The sequence below is a fragment of the Panthera onca genome, chromosome X (assembly GCF_046562875.1).
Source record: "Panthera onca isolate mPanOnc1 chromosome X, mPanOnc1 haplotype 2, whole genome shotgun sequence".
Classification (NCBI taxonomy): domain Eukaryota; kingdom Metazoa; phylum Chordata; class Mammalia; order Carnivora; family Felidae; genus Panthera; species Panthera onca.
Window position 1 is genome coordinate 31,734,119 of NC_138357.1, and position 23,184 is coordinate 31,757,302.

At 56.1% G+C, this 23,184-nt stretch overlaps 1 protein-coding gene across 7 annotated transcripts in view; it reads right to left on the bottom strand.

The window, feature by feature from the left end:
• Window positions 1-23,184, bottom strand: part of LONRF3 (LON peptidase N-terminal domain and ring finger 3) — a 52,046-nt gene extending 28,862 nt beyond the window's left edge. For 3 of the 7 annotated variants that reach the window (XR_014136630.1, XM_081792371.1, XM_081792373.1), the window contains exons 1-6: window positions 20,685-23,184; window positions 16,770-16,888; window positions 12,919-13,041; window positions 8,857-9,012; window positions 6,578-6,827; window positions 5,714-5,804 (exon numbers count right to left, since the gene is read on the bottom strand). Coding sequence is in view for 6 of the 7 variants with exons in the window: in XM_081792371.1 (XP_081648497.1) it covers window positions 5,714-5,804; window positions 6,578-6,827; window positions 8,857-9,012; window positions 12,919-13,041; window positions 16,770-16,888; window positions 20,685-21,819 (1,874 nt within the window). In the remaining variant the exon portion in view is untranslated. The remainder of the gene's footprint in view (window positions 1-5,713; window positions 5,805-6,577; window positions 6,828-8,856; window positions 9,013-12,918; window positions 13,042-16,769; window positions 16,889-20,684) is intronic. The other 4 variants (XM_081792369.1, XM_081792368.1, XM_081792370.1 and 1 more) reach the window with 4 other exon arrangements.

Below are 23,184 nucleotides of genomic sequence, written 5' to 3' on the forward strand. Positions count from 1 at the left end.
CTAACTATAAATGAAAGGATTGATCATTTTCATTAAAACCGAGAACTTGTAAGTTCATCCGAAGATGCCACAGAGAGAGCAGAGAGGCAAGCCGCAAGTGGCAGAAGGTATTTCCAGCACACGTGACTAACAGAGGCCTGGTATCTAGAACATACGTAGAGCTCCTATAAGTCCGTAAGAAAAAGAGAGAGAACCCACTCAAAAATGGGCAAAGATTTAAATGCACGAGCATACATAAAAACTGCTCATGGCAATGCTACCCGCAGTAACCCCAAACTAGAGACAGCCCAAATATCCCTCTACCATAGAACTGGTAAAGAAACTGTGCGGTAGGTTCATACAATGGGATGCTATACACTAATGAAAACAAACAAACTTCACCGACGCGCAGCGACATGAATAAATAAACCTTAATACTCTGGTAAAGAAGCCAGAACAAAAAGAAACAGGACAATTCGATTTATGTAAAGTTTTTTAGAAATAGGTAAAGCTAAATTACCCCACTTAGAGACGCATACATGGGTGGTAAAACTATTTTTAAACAGAGGAGACAAGGGGGAACCCAGGTGGCTCAGTCGGTTAAGCGTCCAACTCTTGATTTCAGCTCAGGTCACGACGTCACGGTTGGTGAGCTTGAGCCCCATGCTGGGCTCTGCGCTGGCAGTGCAGAGCCTACTTGGGATTCTCTCTCTCTCTCAAAATAAATAAATCAACTTAAAAAGATAAAAAGAAGAGACAAAAGTCAAGGTAGCGGTTTCGGTGGGCAGGGTTGGCAAGGAGTCGTGATTTGGAAGCGGCACACGGAAGGCTTCTGGGGTCCTGGCCGTGTTTTAGTTCTTGAACTGAGAAAGGCTGACTGAGTATCCTCTTTACAATATTTTGTTAAGAGAATACGTTTTTAATTTTTATGTACTTGTCCAAAGTGTTTATTTCACATTTTGCCATGTCTCTCAAAAGTGTGATTGGCAATAGGGCGCCTGGGTGGCTCGGTTGGTTGAGCGTCTGACTTTGGCTCAGGTCACGATCTCACGGTCCATGAGTTCGAGCCCCTCATCGGGCTCTGTGCTGACAGCTCAGAGCCTGGAGCCTGTTTCCGATTCTGTGTCTCCCTCTCTCTCTGACCTTCCCCTGTTCATGCTCTGTCTCTCTCTGTCTCAAAAATAAATAAACGTTAAAAAAAATTGGCAGGCTGATTTGGAAACCACTGCTGTGATCTACTAGAACGGCCAAACGAGAAAGTCTCACAACCCGCAGTAATCTGAATCCTATGAATCCGAATACTTGTTGTACATTGCTCGATGACGTTAATGGTGGCAACGACTGAGGAGTCTGTACCTGCAAAACTGTTTTTCCCAACAATTTCAAAATTGGGCCTTTTGTCAAACAACGATATCGCTGGCTAGTTAACTGCAGTAAATCCTGACACTTCATGAGCAGATGGGTGAAACAGACACCGAAGGAAACGGCAACTCTTAGCAAGAACTGCGAGCAAAACGCCCTGATCGGGGGGTCACAGACAAGAATGCTGCCACAGATGTGGTATAATGATTGCCTTGAAATAACTCAAAGTTCAGATGCTTCGAATGTATCACCTTTCAGGACGCAATTCGCTTCTAGCTTCGGAGGTGCTCCGCTCCTCTAGAAAGGCCGGCGGAGTAAAGTGGCAAGGAACAGGTGGAGTAGATTTCACTTGCTATTCTGGGTGCCTGTCAAACTGTTTCTCATATAAATTAACTTTGTACATTGATAGGCGGTAATGAGGATTCGTTCCGCTCTACTATTGAGGAAATTAAGACTCAGGTTAGATGACTTGCCCAAGGTCACACAGCCAGCTAGGAAGCGGCAGGGCTTGGGAAGTACAGTCACATCTGATTCCCTCTGCACTCCGTGACACGGCTGTGAGCATGTGCACATCTGGAACAGACATCATCTATCCGTGTGTACCTGCACGTACTGACAATATAGTTTTCTCTGTCCCTCTCTGTCTCTCTCCCTCCCCTCTCTCCCCACTCCAGAGAGAGAGAGAACTCCATAGAGAGAGAGCTCGAAATAGGAATATACTCGAATTCCTCTCCCTTTTATTTACCGCTTTAGGTAATGATTTCAGAAAACACGTGTGTCAGGGAGGCATTTATAAATCAGAGTAGAGCCGGATTTTATCACAAGAAAGCATTTTACATTGTCACAGCGGTGGAGTAAACAATAGTAATAATAAATGCTTTCAGTTAGATGTCAGCCCGGATAAAATGCTTGGCTTGTCTGGAAATAGCTATCTTTGCCCACCAGTTACATCCTTGTATTGTGTTCTTTTGGTGCTATCAAATGAGAGTGAAGAAGGAATAAGAAGGAGGGGGTGGAGAGAGGGAAAGAGAGAGAGAGAGAGAGAGGGAGGGAGGGAGGGCAGGAAGGAGAGAGACGGTGAGGGGGTGGGGAACCGGCTGCTTAACGCCCAGCTATTCGAGTGGCTAAAACGAGGTTAAATACAAAGTTTTCATTGCGATTGACAAAGAGGTCACTGGGCCATTAGGTAACTGGTTCAAAAATCACACATGCTTGCTCCACATCTCGAAATAGCCTTGTCACCCCAAAGGCGCTGTTCCACACCAGCCCCAGAGGTGCCCCCCCCACCCACCCACCCCAGCGGCGAGAGGCTCCCACCTCCGTAGATCTCAAGGGAGGGGTTTCGGTCACTAAAGACTGAGGAGCAGAGTTCTGAGGCGTTGGAATTAGGAAGCAGCCTCCCTCGACGGAGCTCTCCCAATCCAGCCAGCGGGACTCGGAGATTATCAAGTGTCTCATTAACGCATGCTCCAGTTACCGTTCCATTCGTCTTTTCCGCCCCTTTCCCTGCGAGACACGGAAGCCGCTCCCGAGTGTCTCTCCAGAGCCAGGCCGGCTTCACGCTCCAACTTGTCTTCTACCGATGCGGTGCCGCGGGACTGGATTTCGTTCTAGAAACTTGCGCAGGAGGTGCAAATGTCTAGTTTCGTGAGCCAGCAGATGGTCTGAAGATATCTCAACCCTTAGCCGCCCTCTCCCCCTGCCAAAGACAAGTGAGGGTCGTGCTAGAACCCGGTACGGATCCCAATGACAATAAAAAGGGAAAAAAACACTAGGGGGTTGGAAGCAGGAAGTCTGTCAGGGCTGTGTTCAGACCAAGCCATGTCTGTGAAGCAGCCTTGTCAACATCTGATTTCCGCCATGCAGACAAACCCTGCGGGAGGGGGAACTACGTGCTTCTGACCAAGGGCTAGGGCCTTCAGAGCCTCGAGGTCACAAACGCTCTCCGGACTTGGCAGGTTTCTCGGCACCCTAAAGCGGCTGGAGTCCCCCTATAACTTCCTAGGCCTATCCGACAGTTGCCCCCAGACAAAGATGGGCTTTTGTTCTGAAGCCTCACTCAGAGCAGAGGGGCAGGATAAGGGAAGTGATGGCTTTTAAACTCAGGGCGAGCAAACCGGAAGGGGGGCGTCTCATCCTCCTGGTGTTTATTTCTCGGAGCAAATTTCTAACCCTTCTCCGAAGCTCCCTGTTGAGATCGGGGACAAACAAGACGGAAGGGAGAGAGCGGAGGAACCAGAACAAAAGAACTCCAACCTCGGGGTTGTGAGTCCTCAGCGAAAACACAAACAGGATGAGTCTGTATGTTTGGTTTTGCTGGCTTCGCTGGATGTCGGGAGGAGCGTGAAGAGGAGGGTGAGTCCGGCGAGGACTCGGGCTCTCTGAGCAAGCTGAACCAAGTCTGTCGAAGTCTGACACCCGGAAGACCGCGGCTCACATCGCAGGCTTAGAGCCGTGACGGCAAAGGCCCATTTCTCTGCTTGGCCAGGACCTGCCTACTGCTTTGTTGTGACGGGAGAGGGAGATGGCAAAAGGGAACCGGTTACATAGCCCACCTCACTCTCGCCCCCTCCACCCAAACCTCCCGTATTATATCCAGAAGGCTCTCCTTGGGTGCTGCTGCGTTCCATCTGCCGAACTGGTCATTTTCAGGTCTGCCTGATCCCAGGAGCAAGTCTGACAACTCAATTTTTTTGACACGTTTATTTATTTTTGAGAGAGAGAGAGACGCAGAGAGTGAGTGGGGGAGGGGCAGAGAGAGAGGAAGAGAGAGAGAGTCTGAAGCAGGCTCCGGGCTCCGAGCTGTCAGCACAGAGCCCGACGCGGGGCTCGAACTCACGAACGGTGAGATCAGACCTGAGCCGGAGTTGGACGCTTAACCGGCTGAGCTGCCCAGGCGCCCCGCAATTTTTTTTTTTTTAAGAGAGAAAAAGTACATGTCCAGGCAATGGCGGCCTTACTCGTTTGTATGCAAACAAGAAAAGTCCTTCCGAATACAAATGCACGTGATTGATATGGAAGGCATCGTGCTCGCAAAGGGCAAGAAAACATCTCAGGATCCTTGGTTGGCTGGATCCCAGTGTGTGGTAGACCACGAGATTTTTCTTGACATCTCTTGGGTCAACCATCTTAACAACTTTTGTGCAAATGTCTCAGTCTTCTTTTAATGCTATGTTGAAAAAAAAAAAACAACCCACATTTGAGAATCTACTGAATTCTGTGGACCTTGCTCTGGAAACACACACCCACCCCCCCCCCCCACACACACACACACATACCCACACACACACACACACACATTTTTACACACAACTTGAGGCAATTCATAGATCTATTAGAATCCACACATAGAACTTCCTCAGGGGTCCGGGGGCCTAAAGTTGAAGAATTTCTGGCCTAGGGAAGAAGTTCCCATTTATGGAGTATTTACTCTATGTCAAGCACTATTCTAATAAGAGAACTGGGAGTCTCTCAATCATGACAACCTCACAGGGTAGGTAATACTCTTCCCTATTTACTGACGAGAAAACAGTGGCAGAGAAGATCACTTGCTCCAGGCCGAACAGCCAGTAAACGCCAGAGCCAGGGCTCAGGCCCACCCTGTCTGGCTTTGGAGCTCATCCTCTTAGCCACAAAGTCACAGCTGTGAAATGAAACAGATGGACGTAATTTTTTGCACGCAGACCATGCTTCTACCGGCTTCCTTTTTTTTTTTGAGGGGAGGGGTGGGCAGGTGTGTGCATAATCTGCCCCCCCACTGGGTAGAGAAGAGATGCCAGGCCGAGTAGTACGTGCCTAGTACTAACACTGTTCGAAACAAAAACCAGTTGGGCCTCTACTTGACTGCCAAAGAACAGGCCCATGGCATCGACATTGGCCCCTGAGCTTTGAGATCTTGATCGAGCAGTTGCGATTCGTTCCACGGTCAGGAACTCAACTACCTACGAGGTGCCAGGAAAGTAATGCAAATATGAGACACAGGCTGGTACTGTCAGGCGGCGGGGGGAGAGGGGAGCCATGGCCCAACTGGAGAGCGTGTGTCCTGCCTCGGAGCATTCACATTTAACAACAACCAAAAAACTCCCGTGAAGGTCACACTAATGACATTCAGCCTGTGGCCATCAGTTTGCGACTCTGAGTGGACCGTTTCCTCCCCACTGTCTAGGTATTTCCCAGTCAGGAGTGCAGGGAATGTAATCTGTAAGCAAGGGACAAAAGCCAGCCCGTGTGACAACCAACAGCGAGATTTTCATTTTGTTAGAACCATGCTTTTCCGTGCTAACCAACCAAACGGTAGGTCACTGGCTGAAAGGTCCAGAATCCCCCCAGAAAAAGCAGCTTCAGGCAGTAAGCGATAGTACCCTTCACATACCTCATACACAGGGAGCATTCAAGGTCAGATGCATCAAAGGACGGGAGTGGAGCACTGACCGCAGCTCTGGCCCCCTGGTCGGCGGGAGGATCTGTGATTCAGAAAGCAGTATGTCAGAGGCAGACCAAGCTGACTTGCACAGTCAGCACTTCTGAGGCAGAACCACCCCACTAGATTTTCAGCTTTCCACCCTCAGCGCCTCCCAGAGGGTTGATTCGGTGGCCACCCGAGCCACTGGGAGTGGGGTCCCCTGAGGGAGGCCCTGGTAGGTTTCCAGCAGGCCCACGGGAAGAGAGATGCGAACCAGGGAACGTCCGGGAGCCCTGGGGACTTCACTCCAATGCAACAGGCACCTCACCCTACAGAGGCAGCGGTTCCCTGGGCCAAGCGAGGCCTTCAAAGCCGACACCGAACCTCGGCACCGCCAGCCTCTCTCGGAAAGACGCCGGGCTGTGGCTGCTGCTTCTCAACTGCCTACCTGCGGGCGCCCAGCTGGGAAGGATGAGCGTGAAGCCTGATCACGCCTCCCTGCCCCTACATTCCTGGAACGGAGAGGAGGGTAGGGACAGGTTGGCCTGGAAGGCGACACCATCAAGGGTACGAGGTGTCACTACTCGATACGGGGCTTGACCTCAGGCCTCGGCTTTCCGTTATTAGCGAGCCCCGGCAGTATGCTAGCAAACCGTGCGCTCTCACAGAAGCTTCACCGTGACCTGAGGAGGCACAGCTAAGTGCCAGAGCCGGGCCGCACACCCAGAGCCCAGGGAGCCCGCGGAGCCCTTGGATGGAGGCTAAGGAACCCGCATATGCCGGTGAGCCCAGGCACCTCCTTCAAGCCCCTTGGTCCCTGGGTAGAGTCAGTACCTGGCTTTCTGGCTTTAGTAGGCACCTCTGGGTCTTGGGGTCCAAATTGACAACGTTTCCTTTTCTTTTCTTGGCATTTGCCAGCCTTGGCAGAGGCAGCATCCCCCTTCTCCTCCTGGTCTCCTGCCTGGCCTCTCCCGTTGCCTTCTTGCCCCTCCCCCTCTACTTTAACTGGGTTCTCCAGGCTGCTGCGGTCTCCCGCGGCCGCTGCTTCCTCCTGACTAGAGCAGTGCGGGAGCTCCCGGCTTTCCTGGACGAAGAAAGAGCCAAATGTCAGCACCAACTCGGGCCCAGGATCATCCTCTGACATCGCTACCCACTGGGGGCAGAGAGAAAACTGCACAGCCCTGATCATTTAGTGGACACCCAGCTTAAGGAGCAAAGGCATGCCTGGCCTGGGTGAAGTTGACGACCTTCCCTGGGCGAGGACAGAAGGGTATGTAGGGGACAGACTCCTTGGGCTGCGATAAAGGGGACAGATGCAGAGTGTGGCACCACCGGGCCCTCTCCTGGCCAAATCTTTCCCGTTACCACCTGAGGGAAACAAAGACAGGCGGTGAGGGCAGGTCCTGTCACTCGATCCTTCCTGTCGCTCTCGCTGCCCTTCCAGGCCATCTGCGAGCCCCACACCCAGCTCCAAAAGGACTTTCGCTAAGGCTCTGGCATAGGCCTGCAGGGTTACCACAGGTACCAGAGCCCCGTGTTATATGGGTCAAAAGAATCAGGGACAAACCACTCTTTCGACTGGCTTTTGGGCGAAAAGTGAAAAAGAGACAACTCATTTGGCAAAACGACCAATGATGTCTCTAGCCTTTTAAAGAATTTCCGTCCAGGAGGGCGTATTTGAAAATGGATCTAGAAATAAATCCAAACACCAGGGGGTGTTTGTGCAGATTCACCCGGAGAACCCTGAACCCTACTCTAAATCCACAGTCCAGGAGTCCAAATGCTCATGTGGGTTTTTTCCCCCTCCAACCCCCAAGCCACCATCCCCCCCCCGAAATCGGTAGATAGATGGGGAAATGGGGGGCGTCTGGTCGGGAGAAGTCAGTGAGCTTGATATGGGTTTTCTCAGTCTCTAACCTGGGGGGGTTCAGGGGTTCAAGCCCCAGGCATCCACATGGGAAGACACTGCTTTGCAAAGCAAAGCGTGTGTGGAAGCCGCATCCCCGCTCCCAGCTGGCTCACCCTGGAAAAGCCAGGGGTGTGATTTTCCTTCCTTTCTGTTCCAGCTGCAATGGGAAGCCACTCCAGACACTCCAGCTCCCGATTAGTGTTCTCAATCATGTAACAGTGATCTCAAACATTACTGAAATGCACTCGGGGTTCTCTGCTTCCAGGAGGTACTCAGTCCTGCTCCCCCTCTTTCTTCTTAAAGTCAGGCCCACCTGCATTTCGTTCCTTCTCCAGGGTGGGGACAGAAGCAGGGAAAATGGAAGGCCCCTGCCTGCCATGGAGATCACAGGGCTTCCGTACAGGGGAAGAACACACCGCCTGGATGGAGGGGAGACTGTTGCCTCAAGGTGCCTCGGTGCTCAGTGCTAAACTTTGCCTTCAAGTCTGGACCCCTGAGCCCCGGCTTCCGCCCACTTGCCCTCTGCTGGGAAAGCGAGGGCCTGGAGCCCATCTCTCTCTCGTTCTGTTCCCTCGTTTTCAAGGACAGGCGCAAATACCCATCTTTCTCCCAGGGACTTAACGCTTCCCAAATTGCTTCCCTCTTCCTGGCTACAAATACATACTGGAAGTCTACACATGTGTAAGACATTGCGAGGGAATATAAAACTACCTCCGCTTGGGGATCAAACGGAGTTGTCTTTGCACAAGGAACTCAGCTGGTGCTCAAAGACCAGCAGCTTGAACAAACAACAAAAAAAAGCAGGAAAGGAGGGGTTGTCAGGCCTCTTTCCAGGCTCCGCCCCCAAGCTGATAAAGCCACCCAGATTGAATGAATGGTTCCAGGGGAAGCGGGCCGATTCCTTTCTACTTCGGTCAAATCTCTCCCTCAGCTGGATCTGACCAAAAACTGAAAAATGACTGTAATAAGATTAAAAAACAAAAAACAAAAAACAAAAAACAAACCCACAAAAAACAAGCCGGGGACCGTGGCTGAAATCCAGTTTTATCTGCAAGAAATATAGCCTCCTAGCAAAGAACACGGCCACCAGCGACTCCTTTTCTTCTTTCTCGGGAACCGAAGGAGAGGCAGGGCTCACTCCCACGTCTGCCCACACAACAGCCAAACGAAGCATCACGAGCGAGCTGGGCGAGTTGAGTTTTACCTGTGGCAACTTTGGTAGATTATGACTGGTGCCTTCAGTAGCCATTGACTCTACGTGTTCCTTTAATCTAGGGTGAGGTGCCAACAACTTCAGGATATCGGGAAAATGTTCCTGAGACTCCCCCGGGACTGATGGTGAAAAGAAACTAAGGAGAAGCTGTGACATAAAACAGAAGACTTCACTACTTGAGTTTTCTACAGGTGCTCGGGTGAGAGGGGGAGGGGTGGGAGGGGCAGGGGGCACAGCTTGTGGGGTGACACTCCAGGGAAGCAGCGTGGGACCGGAGACCCCAACACGCCCGGGCAAGGGGCCTCCCTTCGGCGTGCATCAGAACCAGGGAGCGTAAGAACTCTCCAGGCTCCGAGTTCCCACGCCTGGCTGCCCCAGGTCTCAAGTGCAGCCCAGGCATCTGGACTTCAAAAAGGCACCACGGCTGCCTTTGTCACCCCGGCCAGTTAAAAACCGTCACTCCCATGCTAGGGTTCCATAGAAATATCTACAGTGGGAATTCAAAACCTATCTAGGAGGAAAGAGACAGAGAGGTGAAGGCAGGCGAGAAACATCACTGGGCCTGCAGTCAGCTCCGTAGCACCACCATGGGCAGAAGTCTACAAACGTCCTCCAGGCTCCTGGATAGGTCTTTCCCCTGCCGGCCCGTTGCGCTCCCTCCTCCCCGGACCGTCCTCCTTGGATTTGCAATCCCTTCCACAGCAAAGTGGTGGGAAAAGCAGAACCCAGCCTCTCCTCCCCCATTCCGGCCTCCGCTGTGGGGAGACTGTCAGGTAACTTCAAACACTGGAGGCAGGCAGGCTCCAGCCCGCGGCTGGTTTCCCTTGCAGATGGATACGGTGTGGGGCGGGGGGACGGGGCAGGTCCAAGACCCAGAACCCCCAGAAGAGACTGGGAGGCAAGGATGTGTGTTCTCGTGCGGACTGCCCGCATTCTTGCTTCAATCCTCCCCTGCGCCAGCACGGGTTACAGGCGGACACGTGTCTCTACCGTACGTAACACAGAACACGAGAAAGCGGGTCGCCTGGCTTCTAAAACACGTTGAAGTGCCTGCCACTGGGCAGCCGCTGTACTGCTCGGAGACCCACTTAAGGGCTGCTCCGTGCCCTTGCTCAGGAGAACAGGGTGTTTACCGATCAAGGGAGTCGGACCGAAATTCTGAGCAAACCCTGTCCAGGTTGATCTGTTCCCTTGCTGGCCCCCAGCAGGGCCTTCACCATGTCCCTTAGGATGTCAGCACTCTCCACACAGCCGAACCCTGCTCGGCCTCTGAGGCTGGCTCCAGTGCCACCACTCCGGCCTCCGGGACCTCACTTGTCCTTTCGTGCCCTCCGCTGCACCACGATCGAGCACCTGGTACTGACTACACAGTCTCTCGCCAGCCTCAGATGGTGTCGCACACCTACGTCTTTCTGACCAGATGGCCAGCTTTTGGAGGCACGTCACAGATGTCCGATACGTACTCATCACACCGGATGGAATGGAATTAAGACACTTATCCATCCCAGGGCCCAGGGAGAGGCCGAGGGTTCCAGCTGCTTGTGGGGAAACCCACTTCCCAGGTCTCGGTTGGTAAAGGAGGGAGGCGGGGAGGTACTCACAGTGCCCAGGGCCAAAAATGCCAGCTTTCAGAGGCCCCTCCTCCCCAGGAGCCAAAGCTGGTCTTCAGAAGCCCTCCTGAGCGGCCCAACAGGACCAACCCCCTTCTGAAGCAGTTTCCCTGGAATCCTCCCCCAAAGAGCACGATACTTGCTTGTCGTGCTGAGCATCAGGTGACGAACGCAACTGCTGAATCACTATATCGTACACCTGAAACTAACATAACACTATGTGTTAACTAACTGGAATTAAAACAAAAACTTAAAAAAAAAAAAGAGCAATGGTGCTCTCCGGTGGCAGCCACACAGCATCCAAAGGTACGAGGATTAGAGGGCAGAGCATGGAGGGGGGAGGGGGGCAAGGAGGCAGAGGAGAGAAATCGATGGAAACAAGGGGGAGACAGCGACTGCACTTCGCTTCTTACCTTTACTACCTAAGATCTCATTCTAGACCTTCCCAGCGGCTTTGGAAAACAAAAGTGGGGGTCAACGCTCAGGGAGAATGATCATTCCACGTGAATGAAAGTCAATTCCACCTCAGGGTCAGCCTTGGAAAGGCCCAAATGGGTCAGGAAGGGGCAAAAAAGCATCTGCAGGAAAAGCAAACACTAAAAAGAAACCTAGGCCTGTGAGTGTCTAAGGTCACTAATTACTGCCAAGTGAACCTGGACCGTCTTCGTCAAATCTGTAGCCCCGAAACTGGAACAATCCAGTAAATCAGAACTGCTGAGGGCCCTCAGTGTTCGTACACGGCTGCCGTGCCCTCATCACAGCCCGTGGAAATCCGCCTCTAAGTTCTCGCCCCAGCTTCAGAACTCCGGGACACTCATCATGGGCCTAGGCTCCCTTGTAGAACACGTGCAGGATCGCGAGGTCCTTAAGGACCGAGGCTGTGGCTTCTGAGTCTTTGGGTCTCCAGAGAGGTGCTGTGCCAGAGCGAGATTCTTCTAACCAACCTTTGTCGATCCCCCCGCCCCCAGAACGGGACAGCCCTGTTGCTCCTCTCCCCTCCACCCCACCAGTGAGCGCCGAGAGGCCCGGCGTGTCTTCCTGGGACAGAAGAACGGTGGGCCGCCAGGAAGGCGGACTCTGGAAGCAGACGGAGCTGGGTTTGCCTGCCCTTTCACCAATCACGAGCTGCGTGGCCTCGGGGAAAAAGACTCCCGGCCTTGGCTTCCTCACCTGTCCCATCTGTAACTTGGGATTAAATAACATCACGTACCCTCAAAGGGATGCTGTGGAGATGAAATCATATCTCCCACAGAAAGCCCCAGCACAGTGCCTGGTGCACTGGGAATTGCTCGATAAACATTAGCTGTTATTGTTATTAGTCACGCCATGGACGGCACTTAAGATTCGGGGAAGGGTCCACAGCTTGGAGCACATTCTCTGCCACCAGTGCTCTGCTCAAGAACACCCTGCCCGCTTTCCCAAACCAGGCCATGGCACCTTTCCAGGAAGAAATCTGTGTGGGGCAGAACCTCCAGAGCTCAGCTCCCCTAGTTCACTGATTTTGCTAAAGATTCCTTTCCCGAGCTTTCAGAAACCAGTCTTGTCCCTTGCTCCCTTTCTTCGTCCACGGCTCTGCCAAACCTCACCGGGGCGGGGGCACTGGAGACAGGTGGTGAACAGGGGGAGGGGCAGAAGGAGGGCAGAGGCGACCACTGTCTGTCAGCATCCAACTTCTAGGCCAGTTGGCCACACAGTCTGAAAGCACACTGCAGAACAGTAAGCACTGACGTCCATGAACTGAGGACCCTTGAGCCCTTCACCAGTGCAAACATCTCATGAATTAAACACACACACACACACACACACACACACACACACACACACACACACACCAGCCACATTCTCCTGGCACTCAAGCATCGGAATGGCTGCTTGCATTATACCGTAATGGTCCCTGACTTACATCTGTGAGACAGTGTGTGTGTTCTATTTCTAGCAAAGGCTGAAGGCTAGAGTTCTGCATATAGCAGGGGAGATGGTGACCAACATTCCTGGTGAGGAGCTGGCTGTCCTGTGTGTCCGGTGAGGCCGTGACTCAGCCAAAGCAAAGTTCTACAACCGCAGGCAGCCCCACACCCCTGACCTCTGGTCAACAGCCAGAATCTCCAGAATCTTCCATCCCCCTGTTAACTTCTCTGGCTTGATTTGGTTTGGTGTGGTTTTCCCACTCACAGCTCAGACCCTGAGTTTAAGAAGCAAGAACATGCCTCAGAGCCTCCTACAAAAATGCAGGAACTGCTCAGACTGATTGCACACGCCAAGAGGACGGTGTGTTTCTGAGCAATCGATTGGCACTTGTGTCTCCTTCCTGCCCCCTTAACCAAGGGAGCCACCCACTGAGGGCCCTAAATGCCAGGGAGGGTAGTTCCCTCACTCCCTCCCTGGACAAGACAGACAAGTGGGAGCCCGCTGGGCAGCTGGATCTGATACCATCTCAACTCACCCTTTGGGCTTCAGATCTTGCTCTTTTGTTCTTTCCATCGAGGGACACACAATATAGAAACTCCCTTAGTGCTTCCTCCACCTTGCCTAAGGTGGCCAAGGCCTGTGCTTTTCTGAAGTGTGCCTGGAAGAAAACATCGGCATTCAATCCTGTTCTTATTTATCTATTGACTTCTTGACACTGGCTAAATGTTTCGTGAGTATTTGCTACTGTGTGAAGGGGCTTAGAAGGACTATCTCTTGTCGGGGCTCCTGGGTGGCTCAGTCGGTTAAGCATCTGACTTCGGCTCAGGTCATGATCTCATGGTTCCTGAGTTGGAGCCCCACATCGGGCAGAGCCTGCTTCGGATCCTCTGTCCCCCTCTCTCTCTGCCTCTCTCCTGCTTATTCTCTCTCTCTCAAAATAAGTAAATAAAAACTTAAAAAAAAAAAAAAAAGAACCGCCTTATCTACAGTCCTATACATGTAGACAAATGGTCTGAAGCCCATTTTACAGAAAATAAAACTGAGACCCAGAAAAGTGACGTGCCCAAAGTAACACAGAAGGCAAACTGTGGAATCAGGGTTTAAGTCTGGGTCCGACTGATACCAAAGTCCAATCTCTTAATCCCTGTGCCATACGACCTTCCTGCTGCCCCACTGTTGTATTGGAGGGATCACCAAATGCAGCAAGAACCCTCATCTTTTAAGCACCTACTAGCCAGCTTTTAAGACCCGTTCCAATATGCCTTTCTATTCACTAGCCCATCAAGCAGAGATCTAGTTCACATTTGGCTGCTGAGTGACCACTCATACTTGCTGATCATCTTTCAGAAGAGGCCCAAGGGAAGGGACATGGCCTCTCCAAGACGTCAAGGTAGTTAGTGGCAAAGCAACTAGAACCGTGGTCACGACGCCCAGAATGCTCTTCCCCATAAAGCAGATTTCCCTTCAGAGGGCCGACCAGGGACCAAGCAAATGCTTTCCGTCCTGTAGGCTCAGCTCACTTCTGTTCCCTCACCCCATCTTTAAAAAGTATAAAAAGTTTTAGGGCTCCTCGGGGTCCCCGCCCAACTGCCCTGGCAAAGAAACTCTAGAGGGAGCAGACGAGCATTCTGGGGGAAGAGGCAGGAACGAGAAAAGAGGTGGGAAGAGGGCTATACTCTCTCTGTGCCTCGGGACAGGTGGCCCTTGAAACTTGGCCGGGAGGGCATTGCTCCCGAGTCATCTAGGGTGCCCCTCGGGGGCCTGCTCCCCACTCCCTTGCCCCCATGGCTGACCCTGAGTCTAACTTAGAGAAGGAGATGATCCAGGTTGCAGCTGCTGGGCACTCCCAGCTTCCCCTAACATGCCTCTACAGGCCCTGGTGAGGTGCCCTCTGGCTCCAGCCTGGCTCCAGGCGCCGGCAGGGATCTGCCTTCTTTGAGCAGTGGCCTCTGCTCCAATCCTCTCGGGGACCTCCCCCCGTGTCCCCCGCCCCACTCCTGGGGCCTAATTTCGGCTGATACTTGGGTATCGATGGCTTCCCTCGCTGCTCCTCCCAGCAGTGCTTGCCAGGGGCCCCCTGGAGAAAGGCTTGCCTGACATTTCAGGGCGGCTAGAGGCGATAAGTGTTGGGGGACTGGAGAGGCCTCTGGGACCCCTCCGATCATACCCAATAGCAACCCAGACACGCCACCTGTTCAGGGCAGCCAGCCCGGCCCACCGAGAGCGTTCCACAAGCAGGGTATGCTGAGTACCACTGCGCCTGGCTGGGTTGGCTGGAAAAGGGCTGCAGGAGATGCCCCTGTCCTAGGGGCACCGCACAGAGAAATGGCGGGAATGGGGCACCCGGGTGCTTCAGTTGGTGAAGCATCCGACTCTCGGTTTCGGCTCGGGTCACAACCTCCCAGTTTGTGAGTTCGAGACCGGCACCGGGTTCTGAGCTACCAGTGCAGAGCCAGCTTGGAATACTCTCTCTCCCTCTCTTTCTGCCCCTCCCCTGCTTGCTCGCGCTCTCTCTGAAAATAAACAAACTTCAAAAAAAAAAAAAAAAAGAGAGAGAGAGAGAGAAAGAAAGAAAGAAAGAAAGAAAGGGAAATATGCAAATCGGGGTATGAGCTGGTTTTGAATGGTATGCATCCACTCAAATCTTCTCTCAGCCCCCAAGACAGTTCGTTCTCTGGCTTTGGCGCTCTGCTTACCCCAGCAGTTGGGGGGAAACGAAACTCCCGTTCACTGCTGCTTCCGTCAACTCTGATTTCACTGAGGAAGTCACTTTTCCCAGTTCACCTCAAACGGTCCACCGCTTCTCAGCCCTGCTTCCCACCGCATCCCCTAGGTTGAGGGTGGGGGTGCAAGAAGCTGCAAGAGGACTCCTCTTACCCCCAGGCAGCTGGCTGACCTGCCCCTGCTGTGAAGTGTGAAATGCTCTCACGGAGGCTCCTTTGGGTCAAGACACCGGCGACTTTTAAAATCTGTTCCTTGGGAAAGAGAATATGCTACTCCACCCCCCACCTCCCCCCCCCACGAAAACCTTCTCATCAAAGAACATACGGGATTCACTCGGACCCTAATGGCTCCGTATGCACGTCCACAAATGCCTGATCTGAGCGTCCTAGTTCCAGAAACAGTCTGATAAGCCACAGTTTTCCTGCCGTCAAAAGTCATCAGGTGTGGCAAAACCCAGGCTACAGTGATATGGACTGCATTACAGTCGCTTAGTGTGAATTCTCACGAATTCTCACCTAACGTACTGCAGAAATATTAGCGTGTGTGATCGCGGAGCACTGTCCAGAGCTCGCCGAGGGTGCCACGTAGTATATGGTCTTTCTGCAATCAGAAACATTCTGGACTCTGAACGCTTCTGGCCCCACGGGATTCAGATAAGGGATCACAGATCAGGACCCGGCTAAGTTGGGGTTTGGAAGAAGGCGTCCCGGGGCTCGCGTTGAGACAGCACTGCACCAAGGCCGGGCAAGTGGTAGCGCTCCCAGCATGGCCCCTTGGCCGCGCTCACCCGTGACCCTCACCACATCCCCAGGAGGCGATCAGGGTGACTAGTAATAGCTGCGCTTTGCAACCAAGGACACTTGGGGGCCAGAGAGTGAAGCGACTTCCCCACGGTCACTTGGCTTGCAAGCAGTAGAGCTCGGGCCCGAACCTAGTCTCCCAAACAAAATATTGACATGTGGCTAAGGACCGGTCCTGAGGCCCGACACGCAGAAAGTGATGCTTCGCATCCTAGAATCCTGAGAGATGCCTAACCCAGCTTTCTCCCTACCCATCCAATGTGACCCAGACGTTTAGGGCCACCAGCAGGCGATTATATTAAGGACTGGAAATGACACAACCAGCCAGCCATACTTGGCTCATGCTCCTCTCTACTGTCCCTGGAAAATGATGATTGGACACATAATGCTACGGGCCAGGCATCGTTCTAAGCACCCTACATGTATAAGCTCGTGTAATCCTTGCGATTAACCCTTTGAAGTGGGTGCTTTGAATATCCCCCTGTTGTACAGACGAGGAGAGAAGGCCCAGAGAGTTTAAGTAGCTTGCCCAGGCCACACGGCTGGTAAAAGTAGCAGAACTGGGACATAACAGAAACTCAGGTGGTCTGACTGCTAAGTCCATGCTCTGAAGAGTTCTGGACAAGTTCTGAACAAAGCCCAGGCTGCTTGGCAGGCCATCAGGTGAGTAAGTAAGCTGGGGAAGAATCCGGTTCCCTTGCAGACTCTTGAGTCACCCTTTGCCAAGGGACCCCCAGCTCCTTTGCAAAGCCTCTTCCCTGCTCTGCTTGAGCTCTAGTGACCCAAACTCCCAGGGAGGCAGCTCTTCCTGCCATTTCCTGTCTATAGTACAACCCATTCCCAGCCCTCCCATCCCACTCACCTTAAAACCCATTGGGCGGAGCTTACATGCTATTTCTGCATCATGCAGTGCGTCCTCATGAGACTCCAAGGTGAAATAAATTTGAGACCGGTTGCTATAAAGCAAGTGGTCGTTTGGAGCTGCCAAAATGAGGGGGGAAAAAAAAGCTCTCATTAATGGTCCCAGCACAAACACATAATTAAGTCCTGTATGAGGATGGATCTTAGCAAACAGCAAGTTATCTGGGAAGTTTGTTAAAAGTTAATGTATTCATTCTGAGAGAGTGTGAGTGGGGGAAGGGCGGGGGGGGGGGGGAAGAGAGAGAATCCCAAGAGACGCAGGGCTCGATCCCATGAACCGTGAGATCATGACTTGAGTCGAAATCTAGACACTCGACCGACCGGGCCACCCAGGCGCCCCTAGGATTTTTCTACTGGGGATCCCGATGTCCAGCCCGAATATTGCCCTGCCTGCCACACCCCCCCAGCCGCTCTGGGTCTGAGTTTCCCCAACTAGGAAGAAGTCACGTTTGCTCCTCTCTCAGGTGGTTCCTTAGAGGGCCTGTGGGTGCATTAGTGGCTCTGACATAGAGGAAACCCTAGCCGCCCTCCTTCGTGGCTATGTACGGCTAACTGTAAGCCTGGCTTCGGAGCAAGGATCCCCACGAAGAAACAGGCCAGGGCAGGGAGAAGGGGAGGTGGCCAGATGTGACTCCCATCCTACCCACCAGAAAGGCAAGTCCAGGTTAGTCTTCTAGTGACATTAGCAACATCTCTGTCTACAAAGTCCCACACATACGAAATTTCTCTGAATGCACTTGCGAGGTTCCATCCTTTCTTTACAGATGGCCACATGTGCGTGAACGTAAACAAGGCTGCTGGGAATAAAGCAAGCTTGGTCCTCACTCACACTTTGAATCTTTTTTTTTTTTTTAACGTTTATTTATTTATTTTGAGAGAGAACACTAGCGGGGAAGGAGCAGAGAGAGAGAGAGAGAGAGGGAGAGAGAGAATCCCAAGCAGGCTCTGTGCTGTCAGTGCAGAGCCCAACATGGGGCTCGATCTCAGGACCCATGAGATCATGCTTAACCGACTGAGACACAGCCCCCGCGGGGGTGGTAGTGGACCCCCCAGCGGGGGGGGGGGGGAGGACCCCCACAGAGCCCGATCTGGCAGCTGCAGCTGGAGCTCAGTCCCTGGGTCCAAGCAGGAGGTCCCTTAAACCCAGATCTCCAAGGGAGGTTTCATTCCTTTTATTTTAACGTTTATTTATTTATTTTGAGAGGCAGAGAGACAGAGAGAGGGAATCCTAAGCAGGCCCTGTACAGAGTCCAGACTCAGGGCTCGATCCCATGAACCGTGAGTCCTGACCTGAGCAGAAATCCAGAGTCAGATGCTTAACCGACTGAGCCACTCAGGCGCCCCTCTCTCACTAACACTTTGAATCACTAAACGCCAGGGCTGGACAGGCCTTTAGAGATCACCTGGCTCAACCAACCCATTCTTCAGAAGAGGAAAATCAAGCCCAGGGAGGGGAAGGCATCCGCTCCAAGTCATACGGCTAGTTAAACGCTGAAGCTTTGAAGCTAGGGTGGGGGGCATGTTTTCTTTTTCTGAAGGGTGTGCGGTACTTAGAAAAAACGAGACACTGGCCACCTCTCAGCACATGGATACTTGCCTGCTGGGGAGGCCCCTTAATAGGGTAAGGCTGTAGTATGTAAGTGATGAATCACTGAATTCTACTCCTGAAACCAATATTGCACTGTATGTGCTGTAACTAATTGGAATTTAGTTTTTGAAAAGTTTATTTATTTTGAGAGAGACACAGAGAGCACAAGCAGGGAAGGGGCAGAGAGAGAAGAGAGTGAGAATTCCAAGCAGGCTCCCGGTGGTCAGTGCACAGAGCCCAAAGTGGGGCTTGAACCCATGAAACTGTGAGATCCTGACCTGAGCGAAAATCAAGAGTCGGATGCTTAACCGACTCAGCCACCCAGGAGCCCCAACTAACTGGAATTTAAATAAAAATTTGAGGGGCACCTGGGTGGCTCAGTCGGTTAAGCATCTGAGTCTGGATTTCTGCTCAGGTCAGGACTCACGGTTCATGGGATGGAGCCCTGAGTCTGGACTCTGCACAGGGCCTGCTTAGGATTCCCTCTCTCTGTCTCTCTCTCAAAATAAATAAATAAGTAAATAAATAAAAGTTAAAATAAAAGGAATGAAACCTCCCTTGGAGATCTGGGTTTAAGGGACCTCCTGCTTGGACCCAGGGAGGAGCTCCAGCTGCAGCTGCTGGGACGGGTTCTGTGGGGGTCCTTCCCCTGGGGGTCCGCCCCCCCCCCCCACGGGGGCCGTGCAGAGGGCTTGCCTGAGTGCTCTTTACTTGCTCTCAAGACGTTACAGAGTTTGCAGTCGACGCTTCCCTTTTGTTCTGCAGCACTCGCCAGCCCGGAGGCGACTCAAAGTGCGCTTTCCCAGGCCACAGGATATGCATGGGGGTGGGGGCGGGGGTCCCTCTCTCCCTCGGGTGCCAGCCTGGCCCAGCCAGCCCTCGTTCCTCCTCCTCCTCCCCCCCCCCCCATTACCTGTTGCAATCTCGGGTGGAGATTCAACACGTGGAGACTCGAGCCCACCCCTCTCCTCCGCCCGTCGGGAGTCGGGCTCAGGGCACCCCCGGATCCCAGAGCCCTGCCTGCCCCGCCCTGCCGCCTCCTCCCCGGCACGCTTCGCCAGACACCGCGCCCCGCCGGCCGAGCGCCTGGCGGCCGGCCCGAGCTGGGCACTACCCGGCCCGCGGCTCTGCGGCCACTTCCTGGGTCCGGACACGGAGGGGACCGGGGCGAGCGGCGGGGCGGGAGGAGGGGAGCCGCTTCGCGTGGGAGCTCTGGCGCCCGGCCGTGAGGCTTCCCACGTTGCCCTTGAAGCCGCTAAGCGCAGCCGCGGCTCCTCGGGCCGCGCGGCAGCGGGTCCGAGGCGTGCCCCCTCCGTAGCGGGCGCGCGGTCCCGGGGATCCCCGCGCAGTTGACGGCCGGGTCTCCCGCCGGGCCGACGGGATAGGGGTTCGCGGCGAGGGCGCGCGGGCTGCGGGCGGGGAGGGGGGGCATCTATTTCGGCCGAGGATCCTGTGATAGGAAGCGGTGACAATGAGTCACAGGGCAGCGGGGCGCGAGCGCTCCCCTCCCCCCCGCACACGCTCGCGGGATGGTTTCCGAGGCGAGCGTGGCCCACTTCGGTTACCTCAGCCGTTACACAATCCCGCCCGCCCGCGCGGAGGAGGGGCCGCCCGGCCCGGGCCGCTCGCGGCCCTTATGCAACCAGTGCTCTCCTGACCTAATTCCACGCCGGACCCACCCCACCGGGAGCCGCGGCCCCGGAAGGGCCAACTCCCGCCGCGGCGGCCGCCCCGGGGCCGGGCGGGGAGCGGGGCGGCCGCGGGCGCCGAGCGAACGTCGCGGCCCCGGCGGGAGCGCGAGGAGGGTGCGAAGTTCCTCCGCCGGCAGGGGAGGGGCGGGCAGGTGTCCGAGGGACCCCGGCGTGCGGAGGGAGAGCGGGGCCGCGCGGCCGCGGCGGCCCCGCGCACGTGACAGAGGGCCAAAACCGCGAGGGGACCAGCGAGGGAGACCCAGAAACAGGGACACCGAGCGAAAGCCGACTGGCAGGCGCAGGAATGAAAGCTACGAGGCGCCACGGAGAAAGACAAAGAGCGACAGAGACACGGGCAGGGACACAGAGTAAAAAACACGATGCCTCGGTAGCGACCGAGGCAGAGTCAGAGACCGGACTCCAGACGCCCCCTCCCCCACCCCGGCCCGGGGGCCTCCGGCGCGGCCCGCCCCCCGTCGCGCCCCCCTCGGCCCCGCCCCCCGGCGCCCCCTCCCCTCGGGTCCTCCGAGCAACCCCCGCCCCGCCTCCCCGCCGCCCGGCCCCGCGGGGGGCTCACCTAGCCGAACCGCCTCGTTGTACTTGAGCAGCGCCGCCTCCACCTGGTGCTCGCGGTACAGCTGGTTGCCCTCGTGCCGGAGCTGCGACGCCCGCGCCGGGCCTGGGAACAACTTGCCCAGGAGGCCACTGAGCACCACGTTGACCCGCAGCGGCGGCGGCGGCGGCGGCGGCTGCGGCGGCGGTGGCGCCGCGGGTGGCGGCTGCGGCGTCGTTGTCGTTGTCGTCGTCGTCGTCGCCGCCGCCGCCGCCTGCTGCCCGTCCCGCTGGGGGGCCGGGCGCGCCTTGCCGCCGGCCACCATCAAGGCCGGGAGCTTGACCCCGCACAGCGCACACCGCCGGTCGGCCGCCCGCCCGCGTTCCAGGCAGAGTTTACAAAAGGTGTGGCCGCACGACAAGGACACGGGGTCTGACAGAAAGCCGTGGCACTTCCGGCACTTGAAGCCGTCCCACACCTCGGTAGCCTCGGCGGCGGTTGGCGCCCCTGCCTCTTCGGCCGCCGCCTCGCGGCTCGCCGCACCGCTCCCGTCCGGGGGCGCCAGCGCCGGAGCCTCGCCTTGCGGGACTTTCTCCGCCAGGCACCGCACCAGCTGCTCCAGCTGCTCGGCCACCAGCTGCTGCCGTTCGGAGAGCTGGCGGTACACCTCGAGGGCTTCCCGGAGGCGCCCCCCAGACGCCAGGGCGTCAGCCTTCGTGAGCAGGACTTTGCACTCCGGCGTCGAAGTCTTAGGAGGCGGCCCCGGCTCCCGCTCGGGCCCCGGCTCCGACTCCGGCCCCGGCTCCGGTCCCGACTCCGACTCCGGCCCCGGCTCCGGTCCCGACTCCAGCCCCGGCTCCGGTCCCGACTCCGACTCCGGCCCCGACTCCGGCCCCGGCCCCGGCCCCGGCTCCGGCTCCGGCCCCGACTCCGGCCACGACTCCGGCCCCGACTCCGGCCCCGACTCCAGCCCCGGCTCGGGCCCCGACTCCGGCCCCGGCTCCGGAGCGTCTAAAGGTGCGGGGCCTTCTGTGGCCGCCTCCGGGTGGGGCTCCGTGTCTCCGCGGGCCGCCGATGCCGCCGGCTCCGCCAGTTCTAAGTTGTCGCTGCCGAGCTCGGCGGGCAAGCTCAGCATCTGTCCAGTCTGAAGTGAATCCATAGGGATAGAGAAGCAGGCGTGAGGGGACGAGGCGTCTAGGGGCCGGGGACTCGGAACAGAGAGCGAGGGCTGCTGGGAATCGGAGCTGCCTCTGCCGATCGGAGTGGCCTCAGCCGCGCGCTGCCGCGCGCCGGTCGCTGCCGCGCCTCCACGAGCTCTCGGCCGGCCGCCGCGCGCCGCCTAATAACTGTCTTGTCTCAGCAAAGTGTTATATAAAACAGCACCACGTGACGCGCCGCCACGCCGCTCATTGGCCGGCGGCAGGGAAATTGTTACAAAACCAGACAGTTTTGTAACAGTGTTGCGCTTGCTTCTTTTGGCTTCGCTTTTCTTGGCTCGTTTTTGAGGTTGTTTGTGTTTACACTCCGCCTTATTTTTCCCCTCACAGTGTGGTTCCTTTTCGGAAGAGAGGGAGGGAAAAAACCCAAAGTCTTGTCTCAGGCTTCTCGGTCTCCAAACCCTACCCCATCCCACCTCCAAACCCGCCAGCAAACAGGTCCCCTCTGCCGGCCGCGCGCTAGCGGGCCCCTCCCCCAACCCTTGGGTGGAGAAGCAGGTACCCCGAGGTGCGCAGTCCGCCAGGTCTGTGGAGACGCTGCAGGCTCTCGCGCCTACGGGCTACGGCTGAGGTCTGCGGAGGGAAGCGTGTTGGAAGGGTCCCCGGGAAGCCCACGCCCCTCACCTCCGTCCCGGCCGCGACTCGCGAGCCCTGGGAGCCCCGTCCCGGCTGCTGGCATTCGGGGTCCCTATCCGCCTTCTCGGGGAGCCACCCCCCCCAAAGGGAGTGAGTGTGGACATCCGAGGCCGCTCGGTCCCCTGTGCTGGGAGCCACGCGGAGCAGCGCACCCGGCGGGCGCAGAAGTTGGGTGGCGCTCGCTGAGCGCCGAGGGACGCGCCGCCAGGAAGATGCGCTCGCCGGCCGAGGCCCGAGGGAGGCGCCCTGCGTGCCCCGCTCCTCGCCTCTCCCTTCGCTCAGCGCCGGAGACGCCCCGGGCCCCGGGGGTGGGTAGGGGGGTCCCGCCGGCCGGCCGGCCGGCCGGGCGCGGCCACGAGGACTCGGCCCTCCGGTGTCGGTGGGTACCCGGGGGGCGTGGGAGAACGGCCGGCGGGCCAGGAACGGAGAGCGCTCCTGCGGGGAAACTCGCGGCGGCCCGAGCTGCCTCGAGGTTCGCGGCTCCCGAGTGCCGAGTTCCGACCTCCGCGCGTCACGGGGTGGGGGCGCTGCGCGGGACGGGAGGGCTGCGCGCAGGCCGCGGGGCTCGGCTCACCGTGGCTAGGCGGCCCGTGGGGGCGCCGCGCTCACCTCCAGGAGGCCGGTGTGAGCCGCTCGGGCTCCCACCCTCACACTTCGGACGGGAGCCCCAC